Source organism: Mytilus galloprovincialis, chromosome 8, assembly GCF_965363235.1.
Source record: "Mytilus galloprovincialis chromosome 8, xbMytGall1.hap1.1, whole genome shotgun sequence".
NCBI classification, from domain to species: Eukaryota; Metazoa; Mollusca; class Bivalvia; order Mytilida; family Mytilidae; genus Mytilus; species Mytilus galloprovincialis.
This window is the reverse complement of record NC_134845.1, coordinates 60,945,336-60,966,310: the sequence shown is the minus strand read 5'-3', so window position 1 is coordinate 60,966,310 and position 20,975 is coordinate 60,945,336. Positions and strand designations below refer to the sequence as shown.

At 31.5% G+C, this 20,975-nt stretch overlaps 1 protein-coding gene and 1 long non-coding RNA gene across 2 annotated transcripts; one reads left to right on the top strand and one right to left on the bottom strand.

Moving 5' to 3' along the window:
- Positions 1–314: 314 nt before the first annotated feature.
- Positions 315–20,451, bottom strand: LOC143042324 (uncharacterized). Its single transcript, XR_012967942.1, has 4 exons — positions 20,004–20,451; positions 4,630–4,882; positions 2,930–3,036; positions 315–1,351 (listed from the first exon to the last, which is right to left on the bottom strand). It is a non-coding gene; the product is annotated as an uncharacterized LOC143042324 (long non-coding RNA).
- LOC143042323 (uncharacterized) lies at positions 7,370–12,036 on the top strand. The gene is made up of 3 exons (XM_076214600.1): positions 7,370–7,905; positions 8,926–9,094; positions 10,567–12,036. The coding sequence occupies exons 1-3, from the start codon at positions 7,471–7,473 to the stop codon at positions 11,238–11,240; spliced, it is 1,278 nt and encodes a 425-aa protein (XP_076070715.1). The 5' UTR covers positions 7,370–7,470; the 3' UTR covers positions 11,241–12,036.
- Positions 20,452–20,975: the final 524 nt, after the last annotated feature.

Genomic DNA, 20,975 nt, shown 5'->3' with positions numbered 1-20,975 from the left:
TAAGTGTAATGAGTTTAAAGGTTGTTTTTTGCAGACGGATAATACATAGATAAGTGTACAGCAAACGTAAGGTAAAGTAAACATAGTGAAATGTTCTCTCAAAGTTTTTTAGTTTATTTATCATATTATGGCAGCTGATAATAGGAGTTTCCCAAAGAGTTTTTAACTTCTTCAATATGTTTAAACTATCTGTTCACTAAGATTATAGGGCATTAGCTACGAGATATAAAGGAAAATTAAAAATATTTGTTTTTGTTTTTGTTCAACCGTTAACATGGTTAATGAAAGTGAAATACTGTAATAAATATCACGGAGGTTTTATTCCATTTTTTCCGTGTTTTCTATAAAATATATTTTCAATAAATTTGTTTAAAATAGTTAAAGTTGAGAATGGAAATGGGGGATGTGTTTAAGAGACAACAACCCGACCATAGAACAGACAACAGCAGAAGGTCACCAACAGGTCTTCAAGGCATCGAGAATATCTCGTACCAGGAGGCGTCCTTCAGCTGGCCCCTAAGAAAATATATACTACTTTAATGCTAATGAACGCCATACTAGACTCCAAATTGTGCACAATAATCTAAAATAAAAAATACAATACAATTGTTGCATATATGTCTCTGTTATCATATATTGTACGTGTTAAACAATATTTTGAAATGCGATTTTTGGTGAAGTTCAATAATTGTTTGTAACAAATCAGTGTTTTGCCTTTCTGTTAAGGTGTCAGCATGGTTTTTTCCACCAATTTTATGAAAATATAAACGCTAAACACATCTAAAGAGTAATATACATCCGCAATTTATTGTGTATACATAAGCTATTTTAAAATCTAGATAATATAATACTATACGAGAATATATGACCACAAAATGTAATGATTTGATTGAACTAAAATGTGTTTAATCTATGATTTCATTATCACTGAACTAGTATATATTTGTTAAGGGGCCAGTTGAAGGACGCCTCCGGGTGCGGGAATTTCTCGCTACATTGAAGACCTGTTGGTGACCTTCTGCTGTTGTTTTTTTCTATGGTCGGGTTGTTGTCTCTTTGGCACATTCCCCATTTCCATTCTCAATTTTATTTCATTTAGTAAAAAATAAGGAAATATTTTTATAGACATGAGCTGGAAAATTATATATAAATTTGTCACGTGATCGGAATAAAAAATTCCCAGGTTTACAAAGAACTTTATAAACAAACATAAATACCTCAAGTGTAAACGTTACCTCAGTCATCTCATGACTTGTACAAACTCAGATGCAGTAGCTGGGTGGCTGGTGTTAGCTTCTTTCTTTTACGTTCATGACAATTACCTGTTATCATTGGTAAACATCAACCAAGCCTAACGGAAATGTAAAAATGAAAAAAAATATATCATTGGCAAACAGGTTCAAATCAAAACCAGACATATCTACTACACCTGTTGAAACAAAAAATGAAAATCATTGACAGTCAAATGTTCTAGATTTTGTAACAACTCACAATTCCGCCAATTAACCGTTCACGAACAAGCTATTCCTTGACATCCTATGATATTTTCACATTTTCTGAGTTTCCTTTGTTACTACCATCTACATGAACAATGATCATATAACCAGTCTTTCCTTCAGTTACGACACACAATAATACAACACCTTACTACTAATCGATGTTTGTTCTTTACGTGTCTTGGTAAAGCTCAGCATATGATTGGAAAAACAAACAAACCAGCCAAGACAATATTTTAACCAAGCTTTTCAGTTTGATGATTATAATTTAACTAGTGCAACAATGAGACTCTTCAGTTGCAATGTGGAATGACTAAACTTAATTAACGTTAGGACTTTAGTTTATCACATTCGATTTTAGCACAAAGTAGGAAGTGAGATCTTAATTCGTGAGAAGGTTTTATTTATTACTTTATCATAGATCATATCAAACGACCTACGACCTTGCCTTGTTGAAAAATATTACAGAAAAGTTTTGTTTTCTGGTTAAGTGTAATGCGATTAAAGGTTGTTGTTTTTTTGCTTTCAGTTTTTGCTTTCTGTTTATTTTAAAATCTTGATAATATATACTATATGAGAATATATGACCACAAAATGTAATGATTTGATTGAACTAAAAAAAAATTAGTCTATGTATTCATTTAATAAAAATAAGGAAATATTTACTAGACATGAGCCTGAAAATTATATATAAATTTGTCACGCGATCGGAATAGAAAATTCCCACGTTAACAAAGAACTTGTACTTCCTCTTTATTTGGGTTTAACCAGGCACACTTATATAAATGTTAAACGTAATATGTTAAAAAACATAGACGATTTATCAAATGTTTATATATTTCTGTTTATAAAACTGAATTCTGTTTTGAGTCTGCTAGTTGTGGAATACATTATACAGTTGTGTATGTATTAGAAGAAACCAAGAGCAAATATTAAACCTGTTAACATACGATATATTCAGGTAAGTCAACTTACTGTTATCGCTTGGGAAAAACAACATTATAACAAATATAGAGATTAAAGACGAGTTCCTTTAATATTAAACTCCTAATTGGATCTCGACAAAGAACTAGTTCATAACCCATCAACTTTAGAGACAACTTCAAATTCAAAGCTGAAAGAAATTTTCTGTTGTGGCATTGCATATTAAATCTACTTTGTATAACATTAAACCATAACTTCTCTTTAAAGTGATGAATGTATTCAAAATAAGTTAATTAATAATGAAGATGTTTCCTTTTCTTTCAAGTCTGTCTTTGACTTGTGACTTCTCTTTTATTACATCAGAATTGGCTTGATGTCATATAGTTTTAAAGTAGTAGCTGGCAAAAAGCATGAATGAAAGCAAGATATGCTAGTCCTTATCAGGACATAATTTCTCTATGAGTTATGGAGTTTGAATTGTTCTTGTTGTTTACTCTTGGAATGTATACCTGTCACCGGTTGAACTGTTTTTCGTTGTTGTGTGTTCACTGTTTTGACTTTGTTATTCATATTGTTTGAAACGTTTTGCCTCTTAGCAAATACCAAAACTGCAGCACTGAAAAAAAAGGAAAACAGATAAAAGGAAAACAAAAATGAAAAAAGTGTATTTGATTGCTATTTGCTTATTATTCACATCGCGTTTCAAATATAACATGTATATGGACATGTTTGAATAGCCCATTAGGACAAGACTCAAACTTTACATATACCTAAAGTATACAGAAAATAACTATATTTATAAGTACGTCTGAGCCAGTGACAACTCTACAACATATGTATCCATCGGATCACAAGCAGTGATGGTGATACATGGCTGTGTACATTATGTATATACGACTCGTCTAAACATCAACCCAACAATGTTAGATCTGTAAATTTGCTTTCGCAAATTTTTTGTTCTTCCCTCACCGGGATTTGAACCCCTGCTACTGAGATATCGTGACACCAAATCTATATATATATATATATTCCACTGGTTTGAATTCTCAAAAATGCTGTAAAATTTTCGAATGTACCTATTCAAAATCAGAAACAGTATAGATGCGTTGTCTTTTTTTAATAAGAAATTTTGCCACTTTGTTTATAGTCGCTGTTAAATTTATCCGTTCAATTATCCATACGATTTTTGTTTTTTCCAATGGTGTAGATACTATATTTTGATCAAGACAATAAGTTGCTGTCTAAATCACTTTTGGGCTTTTTGTGTTATATGTTTTTCTGTCTCAGCGACGTATTATTATTTACATATCTTTCATTCATTTCCTACATAAATAAAACACTACCAATATTTTGAAAGTGGATTTGATTTTTTTTCACGTTTCAAGTTATTCCTTTGGTAATGGATACAGAGAAAACACATTAATGTTTAACACAACTACGTCTTGTCAATGATCATGATTAAACTTTTCGTAGAGAAGTTATTAAGAATTTATTTCAAAAGAGAAAGTTTTCAATAGAACTACATAGACTATATTGTATTGAAGACATGACACACTTTGGTGGTGAAGTAAGTACTAGTATGTTGAAAATTCATGGACCTTGCATTTCAACAGCAGACGAAACCGTCGATTTTGCATAGTGTCTTAAATGTGACAAATGGATTTCTCAAGCACAACCATGGATCATTAGACCTCGAACAACATGGCCTTCTCTTGAACTAATTTCCAAACTAATCTCATGTGGTGTTCTATATGTTCCAATAGGTTACAAAGGGTCCAGCAATGAAATTCATTGGTTTTTCCGCAAAATGCGACACCATGAAATGTAAACGTTCTTCTTAGAATCATGGCGAAATAACAAAGTTCCGATTAAGAACGTCGCAAAGACAACACGAAAAAAAAAAGGAAAACGTTATTATCTGCCCCTGCTACTATATCGTACACCCTTAATATTGAGTTATTCTGAATACTTTTTCTAAAACACCAAATTTTAAACAAAATAGTCAGCATTCCTAATATTCATCGGTTAAAATGTAGCACAATTAAATTGTTTAATTTCTTACATTTTGCAGATTTGTTACACTATAATTATACAAATATACAACACAGTACAAATGTCTGGGAAACATAATTTATGTTTGGATTTTTACAAATATCTGTGTCAGAAAATTGGTTATGAAGATGAGGTGAAAGTAAGGAGATTAACTTACTTAATAGATGACCTTGGGATTCCAAGCACTACAGCAACCCAAATCACGAGTGGCAGTAAAGGTGAAGGACTACAGTTAAAAGGTAGTGATCTTGATAAAATGTTTATTGATCCATCATTCAAAGTTTATGAATCAGAAAGTGATTTTGTCCCTCAATCCTGTAAGTGTATTCTTTTGTTGATGAAAACAGAGGATACACATCCATGTTTCACACAACTACATCTTGCCAATAATCATGATCTAACTGTAGATCCTGGAAAAAGAATTAAGAATTCATTTCTAGGGAGAAAGTTTTCAAGCGAACTATATAGACTTAATGATCTGGAAGCCATGCCTACCATTGATGGTATAACGAAAATACATGGACCATGCATTTCTACCACAACAGAAGACGTGGATGTAGCGTGTTGTCTCAAATGTGATAAATGGATATCACAGGCGAAACAATGGATAATAAGACCTCGAACAACATGGCCTCCTCTTTATCTTATTTCCAAAATAATCTCCTGTGGTGTCCTTTTTGTTCCCATAGGTTACAAAGGGTCCAGCAATGAGAATCTACAATGGCGAATATCATTTTCAGTGGCGGAAAAGTTTCTCATATTTTCCTTCAATCATACCCAGTTGTTGTGCTATGCGTTATTAAAAATCATGATAAAAGAAATTGTGGATCAGCACGAAGATTTAAAAGGTTTATTGTGTTCTTATTTTTTGAAAACCTTGATGTTTTGGATTTCGGAAGAATCGGATCCATCAATGTGGAGACCAGACAAAATGATATCATGCTTCATGGTTTGTTTAAAGAGACTTATATACTGTGTAGAATATTCAACATTATTGCATTATTTCATTCCTGATTATAATTTATTGTATATGCGATTTGATGTTGACAAAAAAGACAAAATCGAACGCATTCTAAAGAATTTATTTGAAAAAGGAATATACTCGTTTGCTCTGTCGGAAACTCTATTTGATTTAATGACACTTCCAGTAAACGTCATGGATTCACCATTAGGCAGACGTGTTGTATCGCTGAACGAATTAATGGACTATGCATCTTTAGCTTTCCATAGACCTCTCAATTTGCTATATCATTTTGTACATGTTTCAAGATCAAACATATCAAGAGGCATTTTTTTGGTAAGACTGTCATTCGCATTCCAAAATATACCGCAAATTTCACAGCATCAACCTAGATCAAGCAACAAACATAAATACTACAAGTACAAACAGGACAGTAGTCATCTGATGATTGGAACAAATTCAGATGCAATAACTGGATGGCTGCTGTTAGCTTCTTTCTTTTATGTTCATGGCAATTACTTGTTATCAGTAGATATAACCAATCATGCTTTAAGGAAATGTACAGATGAAAAATTATATCCCCGGCAAATCGGTTTAAATCTAACCCAGGAATATATACTACATTTATTGAAACGAACAGAACTTTGCACAATATTAAAATCAATTACGATCAAGTATCCTAAATTTCATCCACATTCACCAATTATGCCACAAGAACTGCAATTAAACGGAATTGAACCAGCTATTCGTCTTCATCCTGTGATATTTGCACATTTCCTCAGTTTTCTATGTTACTACCATCTGCATGAACAAAGATTATGTAAACAGTCTTTGCTTCTGTTACGACAAATAATTTTGCAACACCTTACTACTTATCCATTGTATACATATCATGACGCATTATCCTTAATTTGTCTGGGCATAGCTCATCAGATGATTGGTGAATCATACTCAGCAAGACAATGTTTTCTTCAAGCTACTCAGATTGATAAACATAATGTAACCAGTGCGGCAATGAGACTGTCCAATTGTAATGTAGACTAACTTATACTGAATGAACATGACCTTTTGTTTATTTCATTTATCTACAGCCCAAAGAACGATTATGTGGCTGAGTTCAATGTCTTTTGTCCATCTTTTGGATTTCGGTTCAGAATTATATACTGTAAATTCAGATATTATTGCGTGCATTTATTATGGCGAATTTTGAAAAATGGACAAACATGTGGTTTTAATCATTGCGATTTTTGAAGAATGAACAACATGTTGGTTTATTTATTGCAATTTCAGATGTGTGCATTTGATATCAGAATGCGAGTTCTTATTATTGCGGTCCTCACTCAGTTGCAATCATTTAAATTTTTTGAGTAGTTCTTTTAAGTTTCCTTAGCTTTATACAATTTGAATATATAGTGGGTTCTTTAATAGTTCAGTGAGAAAACAATAAATATTAAACTTCTGCGTTGTTCAATTTATCTCTAATATCTTGCCTGCTGATATTTGCAATCTTCCAAGAGGTTTGAACCTTTCCGATATTTTTTAACTAGCTAATCACTTAAATTAAAGTGGAATTTTCTACAAGATATAAAAAATAATGAAGATTGTTTTCAATCATTGATAAAAGTGAAATATTCCTTAAAAAATAACCAGTTACATTCAATTTTGTTAAAACCAGTTTAAAAATATTGCTAATGAATTTTTCACTAACATTTGGGACATATTTCAAGCTGTTTTGTGACAAAGTTATTATAATGTATTGTTGAATATTCATGTATGTACATATACTAGTTTTCATATCTTTGTTTGAATGATAATGATGAATTGTATACGGTCCAGCTACACAGGTGTCATTCGGTTTAACGAGAGAAATGATCGTGAAAGAATATCTAACGATGATTAAGAATTGCGAGACGATCGTGAAAGCTCTGGTACCGGATCGTGAAAGAAATTTAATCGAGGAGACATATGAAAGGTCACTAAATAACCTAATTTAATCAAGTACACAGATAGATTAACTTCATAGTTTGCGATTGGGCTATGAAATTTTTGCCCAGAAAATTTAGAGAAGAACAGTGTGACTGGTTTGCACAGAGGGGGATTCCATGGCATTTGTCAATAGCATTTAAGAAAATTGATAATTCTCTACACTCTCTTGGATTCATCCATATATTTTCAAACCAGACCTCACAGGATAGTCACACTACCAGTGGCATAATACAGGATGTCATCACATCAATCCAAGATGATAACCAGAGCACAAAGTTTCATCTTTGGTCTGACAATGCTGCCTATTACAAATCCTCGGAAATGATGGCACAACTCTTTAACTTGGGCAGTGTACAAACCTACAACTTTTGTGAGGCACAGAATGGCAAAGGCCCCTGTGATAGGACAGCAGCAACTGTTAAATCAGCAATAAGAAGATACATCAACCAAGGAAATGATGTTGTAACTGCCAATCACATGAAAGAGGTAAGAACTTTTCTTTTCATGTATTATACATTTATGTACCTATAAAACATCATTAAAGTGCATGTAGGTGATTAGATTTGGTGTTAAATTCAACAAAATAATATTAACAAGAATAACACTTTTAAAAACTGTATTTAATTTGGCAACATCATTACACTGCTCTACATTAATCAGAAGTAATTTCAAAATTCAAAACTAGACTTATCCCAAATACTTTTGATTTTATTCCTAATGGACTAGGTCATGTAGGTGAGTTACTTGAAATTACTTTGTCAACACATTCAATACTGCTTTTTTTCTAATGATGATATTTTTGCATGAGAGAATGGTATTATAAATTAAAACAAGTCTATTACAAATGCTTTTTTAAATCATCATTGATTCCTTTCTACTAAAATATATATACATAAATGTGTATACAGATGCCCATTCATTTTCTATGTTCATTATACTGTGAAATTGGGGTCAAAATTATAATTTTGCATAAAAATTAGAACGATTATTACATAGAACATGCATGTATAAAAATGAAAATGTGGTATGAATGCCAATGAGACAACTTTCCACAACAGGAGAAAATGACACAGAAATTAACAACTATAGGTCACCGTACGGCCTACAACAATGAGCAAAGCCCATACCGCATAGTCAGCTATATATAGTAGACTTTAGTTTTAAGTCTACTGGATTCAACTTCCTCAAATCTAATTTCACCTAAAACTGTAACCAAAACATTAACTTGAAGCAAGACAAACGGAGGAATGAAAGAACGAAAGAATGGACAGACAAAGGGACGCACAAACGTAAAAACATAATGGTCCTAAATGGGGCATATAAATGGGGCATAAAAAGTGTATAATATTTTGATTAAAAATATAACTCTGTTTTAGATTTTTGTAAATGACAGCAATTTCATAGTTTAAAACCAAAAGCTTTCAATTGTTCATGGTTACAAGATATTGATTATCAATGCAAAATTATCCAAATTAGCAATCAATATATTGTTGTTGTTTTTTTCAGGCCATTGACAAGTCAATGAAGAATGTTAGATACAGAATAAAAGTGGTAGACAAAATGACAGCAAAACCTAAAAGTGTGGACCGTGTCATTCCATCAATATCAAGTTATTCAAACTTCACCTTTGAGAGGAATGGAATCAGAGTATGGAAGGCATACAATATTGGCCAAGGTATGTGTTATAAATTGACAATTTTCGTGAATGCAGAGGTTGATGAAGATTTAGTTCTATATAATGCTCTGCAATTGAGTTATAGATTCAAAGAAAGAAATTTTAAATTATATATATATAAGACTAAATCTTTCATAGAAGTTAATTTCCACCAGTTGCTCTACACCAAAATTACACCTGTTGAAGAATTATCAATCGTGCCTCTGTCCTAAACTTTTGAATTCAAAACTTACTAAACAAGAATGTGTCCTCAGTACACGAATGCCCCACTCGCACTATCATTTTCCATGTTCAGTGGACCATGAAATTGGGGTAAAAACTCTAATTTGGCATTAAAATTAGAAAGATCATATCATAGGGGACATGTGTACTAAGTTTGAAGTCGATTGGACTTAAACTTCATCAAAAACTACCTTGACCAAAAACTTTAACCTGAAGCGGGACAGACGGACGGACGAACGAACGGACAGACGGACGAACGAACGGACAGACGGACGGACGGACGCACAGACCAGAAAACATAATGCCCCTCTACTATCGTAGGTGGGGCATAAAAATAATGACCAGCAGCTTCATCATGAACTTTAGAAAAAAGTTGGGCTAAAAGCTAACACTTGTATACATGTAGTTTTTAAAAAGATTAAACAAATTAAGTTATTGTTTATTATACGATAAACTCACAAACTGAATAAAAGTCCAAAGGACTTATATCGTAAGTTTGTGAGTTAGAGACCCAGTTTACACATCAATAACATCTAGAAAAAATTTGTTTAATCCTTTTAATTCTTCAGTCAAACATACACCATTATTAATTTAAATTATTTGTTTGACAGCTACTATAATTTACCATCAAAAGCACAATGGCATGTCGAAACTAAGGAGTACGCCGCCATCTTGACTTGCTAAAAACCATTAATGTCCAAAAAATGCAACAGAATCTAAAATGAAATATCACCTACCTCAAAAACTTCATTTTAATTAGATTTTATCCGAATTGAAAATTTTCATTCGTGTGACAAACATCATGTTTTGCCATGACGTAAATTTACCAAATCCTTCATGAAATTTCGCAGAATTGTAATAAAATTTTAATTTTATACATTTTTGAAGCTTTAGGGCATTTTTTTTTGTTTTTTTGTTATATATGCATTACAAAAGAAACACCTGTGATGCAATTGTTTTATAATCTCAATTTGCTGAAAATCCCAGTATCCTTGCAAGAATGTGTACTGCGCATGCATAGATTACAAAAGTAGTTTCGGAAACATGGTTTATCGAAGTGTAAACCAAGAGTAAAATTCTAATTGACCAATCCAATTCAAGTATTTATAGATATGCAAATGATATTAGAATTATTGTATGATTAAAACAGGTTTTTAAAGAAATTTATTGGTGCATATTTACTAGATTAAATCACCAATTAGCACATACAAGTCTGTATATGTGAGTGAAAGTTTTTTTTTTCTTTCTAGGATGTCTTATTTCAAACATTACTTCAGTAGAGTCAATACAACTCCAAGTGATAGAAGATTCAGGTCACATACATTTCCATCAACTGAAACAGAAGATGAATATACCTGAAACAGATTCAGAAGATGTGGTGGTTTGCTCAACTGAGGGTTGCACAAAAACATTTGCAACCAATGAAGAATTAACGAATCACTTATATTCAGAAAAATGTACACTTGTATTTGATCAAAAATCTAGTTGCACCTCTGATATATCCAAAGTCAAATACCTTGAAAAGGTTGCTGAATCAAGTGTGAATAAACAACTAATGATCATGCCATCTGCAACTAAACTATCAACATCTGATTCTGAATTGGACATGGGTTGGGCGTTGAAAGACGAAAAAAAAAATAAGAGGTTTAATAAAAATCAAACAGATTATCTTCATGAAAAATTCAATAAAGGACAAAAAAGTTGTAGAAAAGAAGACCCATACAGTGTGTCTGAAGCAATGTTGCTTGAAAAAATTGAAGATGGTTCTAGGCGTTTCCATTATAGTGAAATACTCTCAGTCCAACAAATTACCAGTTATTTTTCCCGGTTATGTAGAAAGTTGAAGCTTGATGAATCCGGTTCTGACGCAGCCAGGGAGGAAACCATCAACAATTTGACTCAGCAAATCAATTCAGACAATTAACTCTATTTATTGTGTTATATATTGTTATATAAGTTCATTTCTCTGTGAGAGCCTCTACATAGAATTAAAGAGAGCTATTTTTATCCTGTAAAGAACCTCTGTAAGAATTGAAACCAAACTTAAGTGTGTATGTTAATATCAAGGTCTTGATCAATGTATAATAATTATTATCAATTTGATGCTAATCAGAATTCCAAAATGGCAACTCAAAAAATCAAACTCTATATTTGTTTTCCATTATTAATAAATCAATCTAAAGGGGTTAAGGATATTTGCTTGTCATATTTTAATATTTTTGTTATATTTTTTAGAAATTCTCTGCTTTTATCCATTTGAATGCCTGGACAAATTTTGCCCATGGACCCCATTTTTCTTTTCATAAATCTTTTACAATTATAAGCCATTGTTATTGAGAGCTTAAACTGGTCAAGGATAATTAAAGCTATGAAAAATCAAGAGAGAACTTTTTCCTGCCAAATTTCAATGGCTATAATACTTCGAAAACAAGCACATTTTTTTTTTTTATTCATCAATTAATCCCTATTAATATAGACTAGTGTTATAGAAAGCTCTTTATTTTGAAACTGAACAGCGAACTTTCTTAACATTTAATACAGAATTCCTGTTAACAACTGAGTTATATAATGCAGCATTGGTAATTGGTCCTTGGCTAGAAGGTCACATACATTAGTCTGATGCTGTAAAAGAATAGGGTATCCAGGTCTGAATGTTCCATATTGTCAATACAGGGCTGATATTGTAAAATTCTTGCCCCTATTCGAATTTTGTAAAATCGGGAAAAGGGGGAGGGGTGGGTGTGGTTGAGAGTTGGTTGTTGTTGATGAACTGATTTTTTTGTGTACATGTATTATCTTAATTCATGCATGCTTAAAATAATTTCACACTGTCATGTTGATTTTAATAATCTTATGCAAAGCGATATATGATCTCTATTGATTTCATGCTAAAAATAGGCTATTTATAGACAAATTATGTTTCCATGGCAACCACATAAAATGATAAAAACTAAAAAAGTGTTGCTTATTTCTCTCAAAAGGTTGTTTATAAGATTTCTTTTGGAAAGTTTGTCTCAATTTCTCTTATGCAGTTTGGTTATATACCGGTTATGTATCACTACATGTATGTAGATTTTGTCAATAACAGGATTTAGAGCAATTTTCAAAAAAAAAAAAATATCACCTCTCTAATTTTTTAATATTGTGATGATAACTAATGGAACTTCATTGTCAAATAGTTTCAATAAGGTCTGTTGTCCAGTTTTTTGTTGTTAGACTCTTAAAAAAGGCTGAAAAATCACTTTTTTTAGCTTTATGACAAAAGTGCCAAATGACTACTTTATATGCATGCCACTGCATGTCTAGAAATTAGTTTTAATCTTTAATACTTTAGTTTTATAAAGTTAAAGTGTGATATATTTGAACAGAATAAGCTTCATTGTAGCAAGTTTTGTGTATTTTGCAATATGAAGTGCTGAAAATCTGAAGAAAATCATGTTTTTCCAATGAAAAATGGCTCAAAATGAGGGTAATCAGTTTCCATCATTCCATGGCAACCAGATTTTTTTTTCGACTTTTTTTTTTCCACAATAAGACATCTTAAAGAAGTCTTGATACAAAATTTCATTAAAATCTGTGACTATGCGTTTCTTGATTTTTCCAAATACTTTGATATTTATAGAGAATGACTCTTAAGTACATTTGATACTCTGTGAAAATAAACGAACAGCAATGAAACACTTTTTTTTTTGTGTGTTTGTTTGTTTTGTATATATCTTTGTTTTATCCCTTTTAGAGTGTAGGAATATTTATCTTTACTTTATATAAGGTAAACTGTTTCAAACAACAAAGATTTGCAAAGCCAAAGGAGCGTACAGAGAAAATTCAAACTAACATAAAGAATCAAGTTTGTACTAAATAAATCGTATTAGTCCCGAAAATTTGACTGTGTGCTATAATTCGATTTAAAGGGCTTGACCGTTAAATCACGTTATCAGAGGAAGACAAGACTTGCTACAGTTCATGCACAGGTCAATGTAACGCGCATGTCTTAATTTGATTACACGGCATATCAATTTTACCAGCTAAAGCACTCCTCACAATATTTTGAATGCACGGTCTGCTAGGAAGTAACTATATATATCTAAGGTCAGATTGTTGAGTTTATTGTACGCATAATTAATGTAAATACTTATCTTAATAATTTTTCAATTTCAACTGATTATTGATTAATTAATTTCAAATCGGTCCCATTCAATTTGATAATTTATAAAATATTGGACAATTTACTAAAGCAAGGATTTATATATAGTATACAAATCTTTGTCTCAAGTTATTATAATACGAGCGAATTTATTTAAATTTATTTTTATGATTGTATAATACATTTTTGATTCGCATAATTTGTAATTCCAGTTATATTGATATTTTTGTATCTTTTTATCGAGGTATTAAAATATGAAAACTAGGTTCCAGGTATTTCTATTCAATTTACATTTCGTAATGCAGATTAAAATGGTAATGTTCCATTATCAGGTATGTTTAAATATTATTTCATAATGGGGTTGTCTCGTGAGACATTAACACCATCAAATGCAATAAATTAATTAATGGTACCATTTATTGTTCTTTAGCGTGTCTAGGACAGCAGTAAATCGTAAATTATATTTCAAAGTTGAGCATCCGTTAAAAGAAACTAGTTGATACAATTTGATACGGCAGCTACAGTAATGTCTGTATAACCGATTGTTTTTCAGTCAGCCAAATTGCGTTGCACATATACAGCGACATATAATACAATATGTCTCTGATATTTATATTTAATATTTATTTCAAATAATATTCATTCATATTTTGAAGTAATGTCTTTATAACCGATTGTTTTTTCAATTATCCAAATTTCATTGCACACATTTTGATATTTATTTAGTGTATAAAATCAAGGATTTGTATAGTTGTATATTATTAGGTCTTTCCACCTTTCCGTGGAAAGACCTTTTGCTTTTGTTCTGATTATTATTATTATTATTTTTTTTTTTTTTTTATTCTTCCGCCTAAATTTTTTCTTGCGTATTGTTGATGTTTCAAAAGAAGTCGCTTAGATATTTGGAATATGATATCGTATAGTTTATACGCTTTAAAAATTTTCCAAAAAAATGAAAATGAGGTCAAGGTCAAAGGTCAAGGTCATGTTCTAAATTTGGATTTTTGCTTATTTTCACTGATTTTCAAATACCGTATGACATATCGACAAAAAATTTTAATAAATTGTTAGTTGCGACATGTCCTTACTTGTATATTTTGGGTGAAAGGGTGCGCAGACAATAAATGGGAGTTTTTGCCCATCTTATATTTAGGTTTACCCGTAAAGTGATATTACTCTTTAACCAAACATATTAAAGACCTAGGGTCTTTTGATTTAAGATCCTTGGTTTGTGACCTTGAAATTGAGGTCAAGGTCATAGGTTAATAGGACGTTCTAGATTTTGACCTTTGCTTTAAATTGATATTAAAATACATCATAAAGCCATAGGAACTAACATTTTAAACTGATTTTTCATATTTCAATATCAAAATAGATCTTTCAACTAGTGGAAAGACCTTCAATTGTTCTCTGAACAATTGGTTTTTAATTTTAATTATATTTGTTCATATTGACATTTATTGTAAGGTTTATGATGCCTGAGAAGTAAAGGCGTTAAAAGAGGTGTTATAATTGGGGTAAAGAAAACGGCTTTAGCCACCTGTGAGGTCAAAATAGCTACGCATCGGAAACAGAAACTGAAAATTTGTTATCTAGGATTATTTCATTCATCAGCAGGACCATTTTTATGTATGTCAGTCAGAGAAGTGGCAGTATGCCTTATCTAAATTCATCAATAAAAAGGTACTTCTTTTATTCTTTAATTTTAATGTAACTAATTCAGTACATGACATTTTTAGCTTTAGCATTGATTTGAGTAGTAACATTTCGAGCATAATAAGAAAACGATTCTAAAAGGCGGATACTATATTGATCCGGATTGCTTTTTACTATGAGAGACCATACCACGAATAAGAATAAGATTGATTTAGTTAATTGGTTTCTATATATCTCACCCCGATTAGAAAACATTTCAACATTGATTTATTTTATAATTACACTGAGAAGGTATAGTCCCGCAAGTAATTTTATATTCAGTGCATATTTTTAGTATGTGTACATATCACGAAGGAATTTTTACATTTTTCTCATTGTATCACTCTGACCACAAGTATACCTAAATTTGATTTATTTTCAACGCATCTTTATAAAAGAGAGAATCATTTCACTAATTTCAGAAACTAAATCTGCACTACTTGTGCGAAATATATATATATATATATATATATATATATATATATATAAAAAAAAAAAAAAAAAAAAAAAAAAAAAAAAAAAATGGTATCTCGCAGCTATATAAAAATTCATCAACAAAATATCAATGATATCGTAAGTTAACTGATGCATTTTTATATCAGATATTTATTTGACAACCAATTTGAATTAGGCAAGAGAGCAAAGAAGACTTGGAGCTAGCAGGGTTCAGGTCATAAGTTGGAAACGAGCTGTTTCGGTTAAGGAAAGCAATTTCACAGTATTGTAATTGGGGACCCGTTGATTTAGATCTATGGATATTTTTCATGTACTATGATCACAACAAATCATTCATGCCCTGTCTGTATTATGTATAAATAATGTGATCAAAACTAAGGTCTTATGGCAAGGGTAAACCGTCATTACTCACAAAGCTTTTTTGTGCACGTTTTAATCGTGCCCAGAAAAAACAAAATGCTACATGTAATGGACAAGATAATCAAATGTTGATTTTCAAATATTTACATTAGCTGAAAATAGTATTGCCATGTGTTTGCCGTTCAAGTCACGAATCTTTATTGGTTTTTTCGGGGTTGTTCAAACTAGCTTTATTGGATTTTTCATATGAGTGGAACTAGTAGCTATTAATCCGGGATCCACTTGTGCATTTTTAACTTTAAAGTTTCCATTAGCCTAAAATTTTAGAAAATTGATCAGCAAGGCAAGATATTTTTACTACTATACTTTGGAAAAAGGCTTCGTTGGTTTATGTCTGTCATATTTGTTTTTCGTAAACTGCTTTGTTATAAATTAGGCCGTTAGTTTTCTCGATTGAAATGTTTTATATTTTCCATGTCGGGACCTCTAATAGCAGACTATACGGTATGGGTTTTTCTCATTGTTGAAAGCCGTAAGGTTGACTATATTTGCTTACATTTACTTCATTTGTACTTTCAAGTGGATAGTTGTCTCACTGGCAATTATAATCTTTTAATTAACACTAATAACGAATAGAGCAGAAATAGTATACACTTCTGCAAGTTACGTTTACAAACTTTATTACCAGATGCGTAGATATCTGATAAAATTATCGTCTGAAAATTGTTGATATAAATTTACAACTTAAGCGAGTTTTTGTCTGGGTTAATGGTTTTCTTTAATCTGATGTATATCATTACAGAGGTCAAGAAAAGTCCAAATAAGTTAGGTGATGAATTGATTTTATTGCTTTTGTAGTTTAGATATTAAAGTTGCGTATATCTCAGACTATAAAATTGCTAATTAGTACGATTTTGTTATCTGAAAGAGAAACAACGTAATTGGGTTAAATACTGTGAACAGTTATACATGGAATTTTATGTATATACGTTTATTAGAGAATACTAGTTTTTGTAAGCAGTCATAAATGATTTGGCATACTAATTGTTGTCGAACGCCATACTCATGATATGCAATAAAACAAAAACAAAACAAAACAAAAACAAAACAAAAAAAAACAAAAACAAAATTAAGCAAACAAAACAAAATATTACACGATACCAGTTTTAATGCCGTATTGACGAGCGCCCCTAAGACGGCTAATATTCCATCGGCTATTTCTAGAGTCAAATTTTTGGGGGTCTTAACTGCACCTCAGTTTTAAAAGTTTTTGTCTGGGCAACACGATTCATTAACTAGTTTGAATTGACTTTGAACATGCTTTCAGTAACTGCGAGTACTCTTAGGTGGGTACTTGATGTCTTTAGTCTATTTGTTAGTTGTGTATTGTGTTTTGAGTCTAGCTAATGAGTCAAACCTACCTCAACTTTGTTTTATTTTGTGTTGTTAACCGATGTCCCCGGCTACGGTAGGAATAAATTCTCACAAACTTGTTGTGTGTCGCAGTCTTTTATCATTGTTTATACTTGTTGTACGTTTAAATTGATTTATACTTAAATATGGCTTTGTTTTCTTGTTTACCGGGACCCTTTATTGCTATTATACTGTATGGACTATGTTTAATGGTGAAGGCTGTACGGTGGTATATAGCTGTTTACGACCACGTTATTAAGTTTAAAAATAGTTCATGTCAGATCTTCTAGTTTATATATTTTCTGATAGTAAAAGTAGAATTCAGCCAATGGTAATATAAAAAGTATCAACCATATATCTGATTACAAACATACATATAACAGTTGGCAAGTCAAATATTTTTATCTGTTATCATATCAATTTTATTTATTTTACTATATTGTAAATTACCAATCTAGAGCTGATTATTGATTGATTGTCAATTTAAGATATTTCATGTTTCCAAACGCGTGCTTGGAAAGTGGGGTTTTCAATCACCAACACTTCGTTGTTGCTCGGAAGTTTGTAGTTACTTTAATATGGTTGTGTTCTCTTATACATTTTCGTATCACAATTTTTTAGCAACGTCAAAGTGTTATGGGGCACTTTAAGTAAAGAGATAAACTAATCGTATGCTCATTTTTGAAGGGCCCTGCAATATTAAGTAATCCACTAAAATGAACATGACATCGGACAACCGTTCTATACGATAGGTCCTAACGTATAAGCGATATTGATTTTCTCCAAGATTTGTTACCTTAGTCAAATTTGCCTTGTTCAAATGTCACCACGATTGCAATACAAGCACAAGATTCCAAATAAGTGATTGAACCAAACTACAGTGAGAAGGAATATGTTATTTGTCAGATTTGAAAGCTATTTAATTTTATACAAGTTACAAGTTACAATTTTAATTTATGCTATTATCTATTTTCATCTATTTATTGTCTATCAAACGGCGAAGTAGGTTATTGGCTTCGGGAATCTGCTAGCTAGTAGTTACTGCGGTCAGATTCTTGTTATTACACAATATAACAATCAGAGTTATCTGTTATATCGACTCTCAATGTATGGTACTGGTTGGCGGTAACAAGTTCCAAAACATTCTTTGTGAAATGAGTGTTTTTGAACTTGTTTAGTGGCGGACTTTATAGGCTGCACCAGTACCGATGAACTTGATTTATCACTGTATTATTATTTCATTTAGAACATTAATCCATGTTATCTTTATTTTCACCTCAACGAAATTTCTCATGTTGATTTTGGACATCTGTTGCCAGGGTTCAATTCAGCACCCCATTATTTCAAAATTTTCATTTCATTTTAGTTTTTATTTGAATTTTATTTACGGTTGCCCAAAGACCCTTTGTTTGTGGGTTGGTAACCGACAGAAGCCATGATCTTACTTCGCCAATAAAATATATTTTGACTTTAATAACGTCTTCTCTGTTATAATTCGATTTAAAGGGCTTGACCGGTAAATCACGTTATCAGAGGAAGACAAGACTTGCTACAGTTCATGCACAGATCAATGTAACGCGCATGTCTTAATTTGATTACACGGCATATCAATTTTACCAGCTAAAGCACTCCTCACAATATTTTGAATGCACGGTCTGCTAGGAAGTAACTATATATATCTAAGGTCAGATTGTTGAGTTTATTGTACGCATAATTAATGTAAACCCACCCATCCCTCCTCTTATATTCTTTCGATACTGCTGTTTTATGTCTTATTTTACAGATTTCTGCTTGTTTTTAACCTCAACATAGAACTCCTGTCACGGCTTCTGGATTTACAACTCTTCGCCAGTCTATAAACACAATTAACCACATTATGCCGTCCATCTGACGAGTGATAACGGATTAACAGTCATAGTGAACCGATGAATAATGTTATGACAGTCTTTTAGAAGAGTTCATCACTAGAGCGGACTTTATAGGCTGCACCAGTACCGATGAACTTGATTTATCACTGTATTATAATTTCATTTAGAACATTAATCCATGTTATCTTTATTTTCACCTCAAACGAAATTTCTCATGTTGATTTTGGACATCTGTTGCCAGGGTTCAATTCAGCACCCCATTATTTCAAAATTTTCATTTCATTTTAGTTTTTATTCGAATTTTGAATTTTATTTATCTATTTTATTTGCATTTTATTTACGGTTGCCCCAAGACCCTTTGTTTGTGGGTTGGTAACCGACAGAAGCCATGATCTTACTTCGCCAATAAAATATATTTTGACTTTAATAACGTCTTCTCTCTTATAAGTAAGCTACCATTTTTATAAGTGGTTAAAAGAAAAAAACACAAAAACGAAAAACCAGCAGGTAACACGGTGACACTCCAAAAGAGGGCAACATGGGTAGTACATAATCAAGAAATAAAAGACAAATCATGTCCTGATAAGAACTAGTATGTCCTGCTTTAAAATATGCGTTTGCCAGTTACAATTTTGATACTATCTGAAATTAATTCCAATTCTGTTGTACAAATTATAGGGTATCATAAAAACACAAGTCAAAGTTAGACTTGAAAGGATAGGAAAAGTAAATATACTGTAAATTGTCTTACCTTAGTAGATCGTGTTAACAGATTAATTTTTTTCTCTTGGTTTCGTTTTGATGCTACAATGTTTCCCACAACTTGCAGATATTTGTTTGGACCTCCTTAAAGCAGCATTCAATAACTCATAATTTTTTTGTTGTCACCATTGGTCACAGGTGGTTAAACTTAAGCATGTTGAGGCAGGTTCAAATTGCAAATCCACATAAACCAAAATAGTGCTATAACCGTGTATTTAACATGTAACTGTGCAATGTTAAAACCAATTAAAAAGAATGTTGTATTTTATTTCTACTACTTTCACTTCCACGGGAATTTCCCTTGATGATCGCATGACCAATAATCTACCTTCCCGTAGATAAAACAATTAAGTGCCTTTGGTAAACATCATCGACCACACATCGATGTTGAACAATCTTTAAAAACTACTTTAATACCATAAATGGTGAGTGTATAACTATTTCGCTTATCTAACATGCCTAAACATACGATATACCTATAAAAGTCAATAGCAGTTATAAATATTGTCATTTTGTCTTGTCACAATTCAATATTTGGATTTTACATCAATGACATGACTTGATTTGGTTTTAATTTTATATGTTTTCAAAAAATTGCTAGCATATTACCACCCTTATAACTTTTAAATGAATGCAAAATCCTAGACTATACTAGACTAGATGTTTTTGATGAAGGTTATACAAGTGAAGAGTTTTCAGACAAAGTCGTCATTGTTTACAAACTTCCCAAAAGGTCTAGAAAAGAAAACAAGGGGCAATAATCATGTATTGCAGGCTCAAATGTAAATCAATATTATGTGCACAATATACATGTATACGTTTTATGCCAGTGATAGAAAAATTATCAAATTAAATCATTACAAATAAATTAATTTACTATTTTAACAGCAAAAACCCAAAGATATATTATTAAAAAGGAAAGGGAGGGGGAGCAGTTTTGTTTTTAGAGTTTACGTCATCC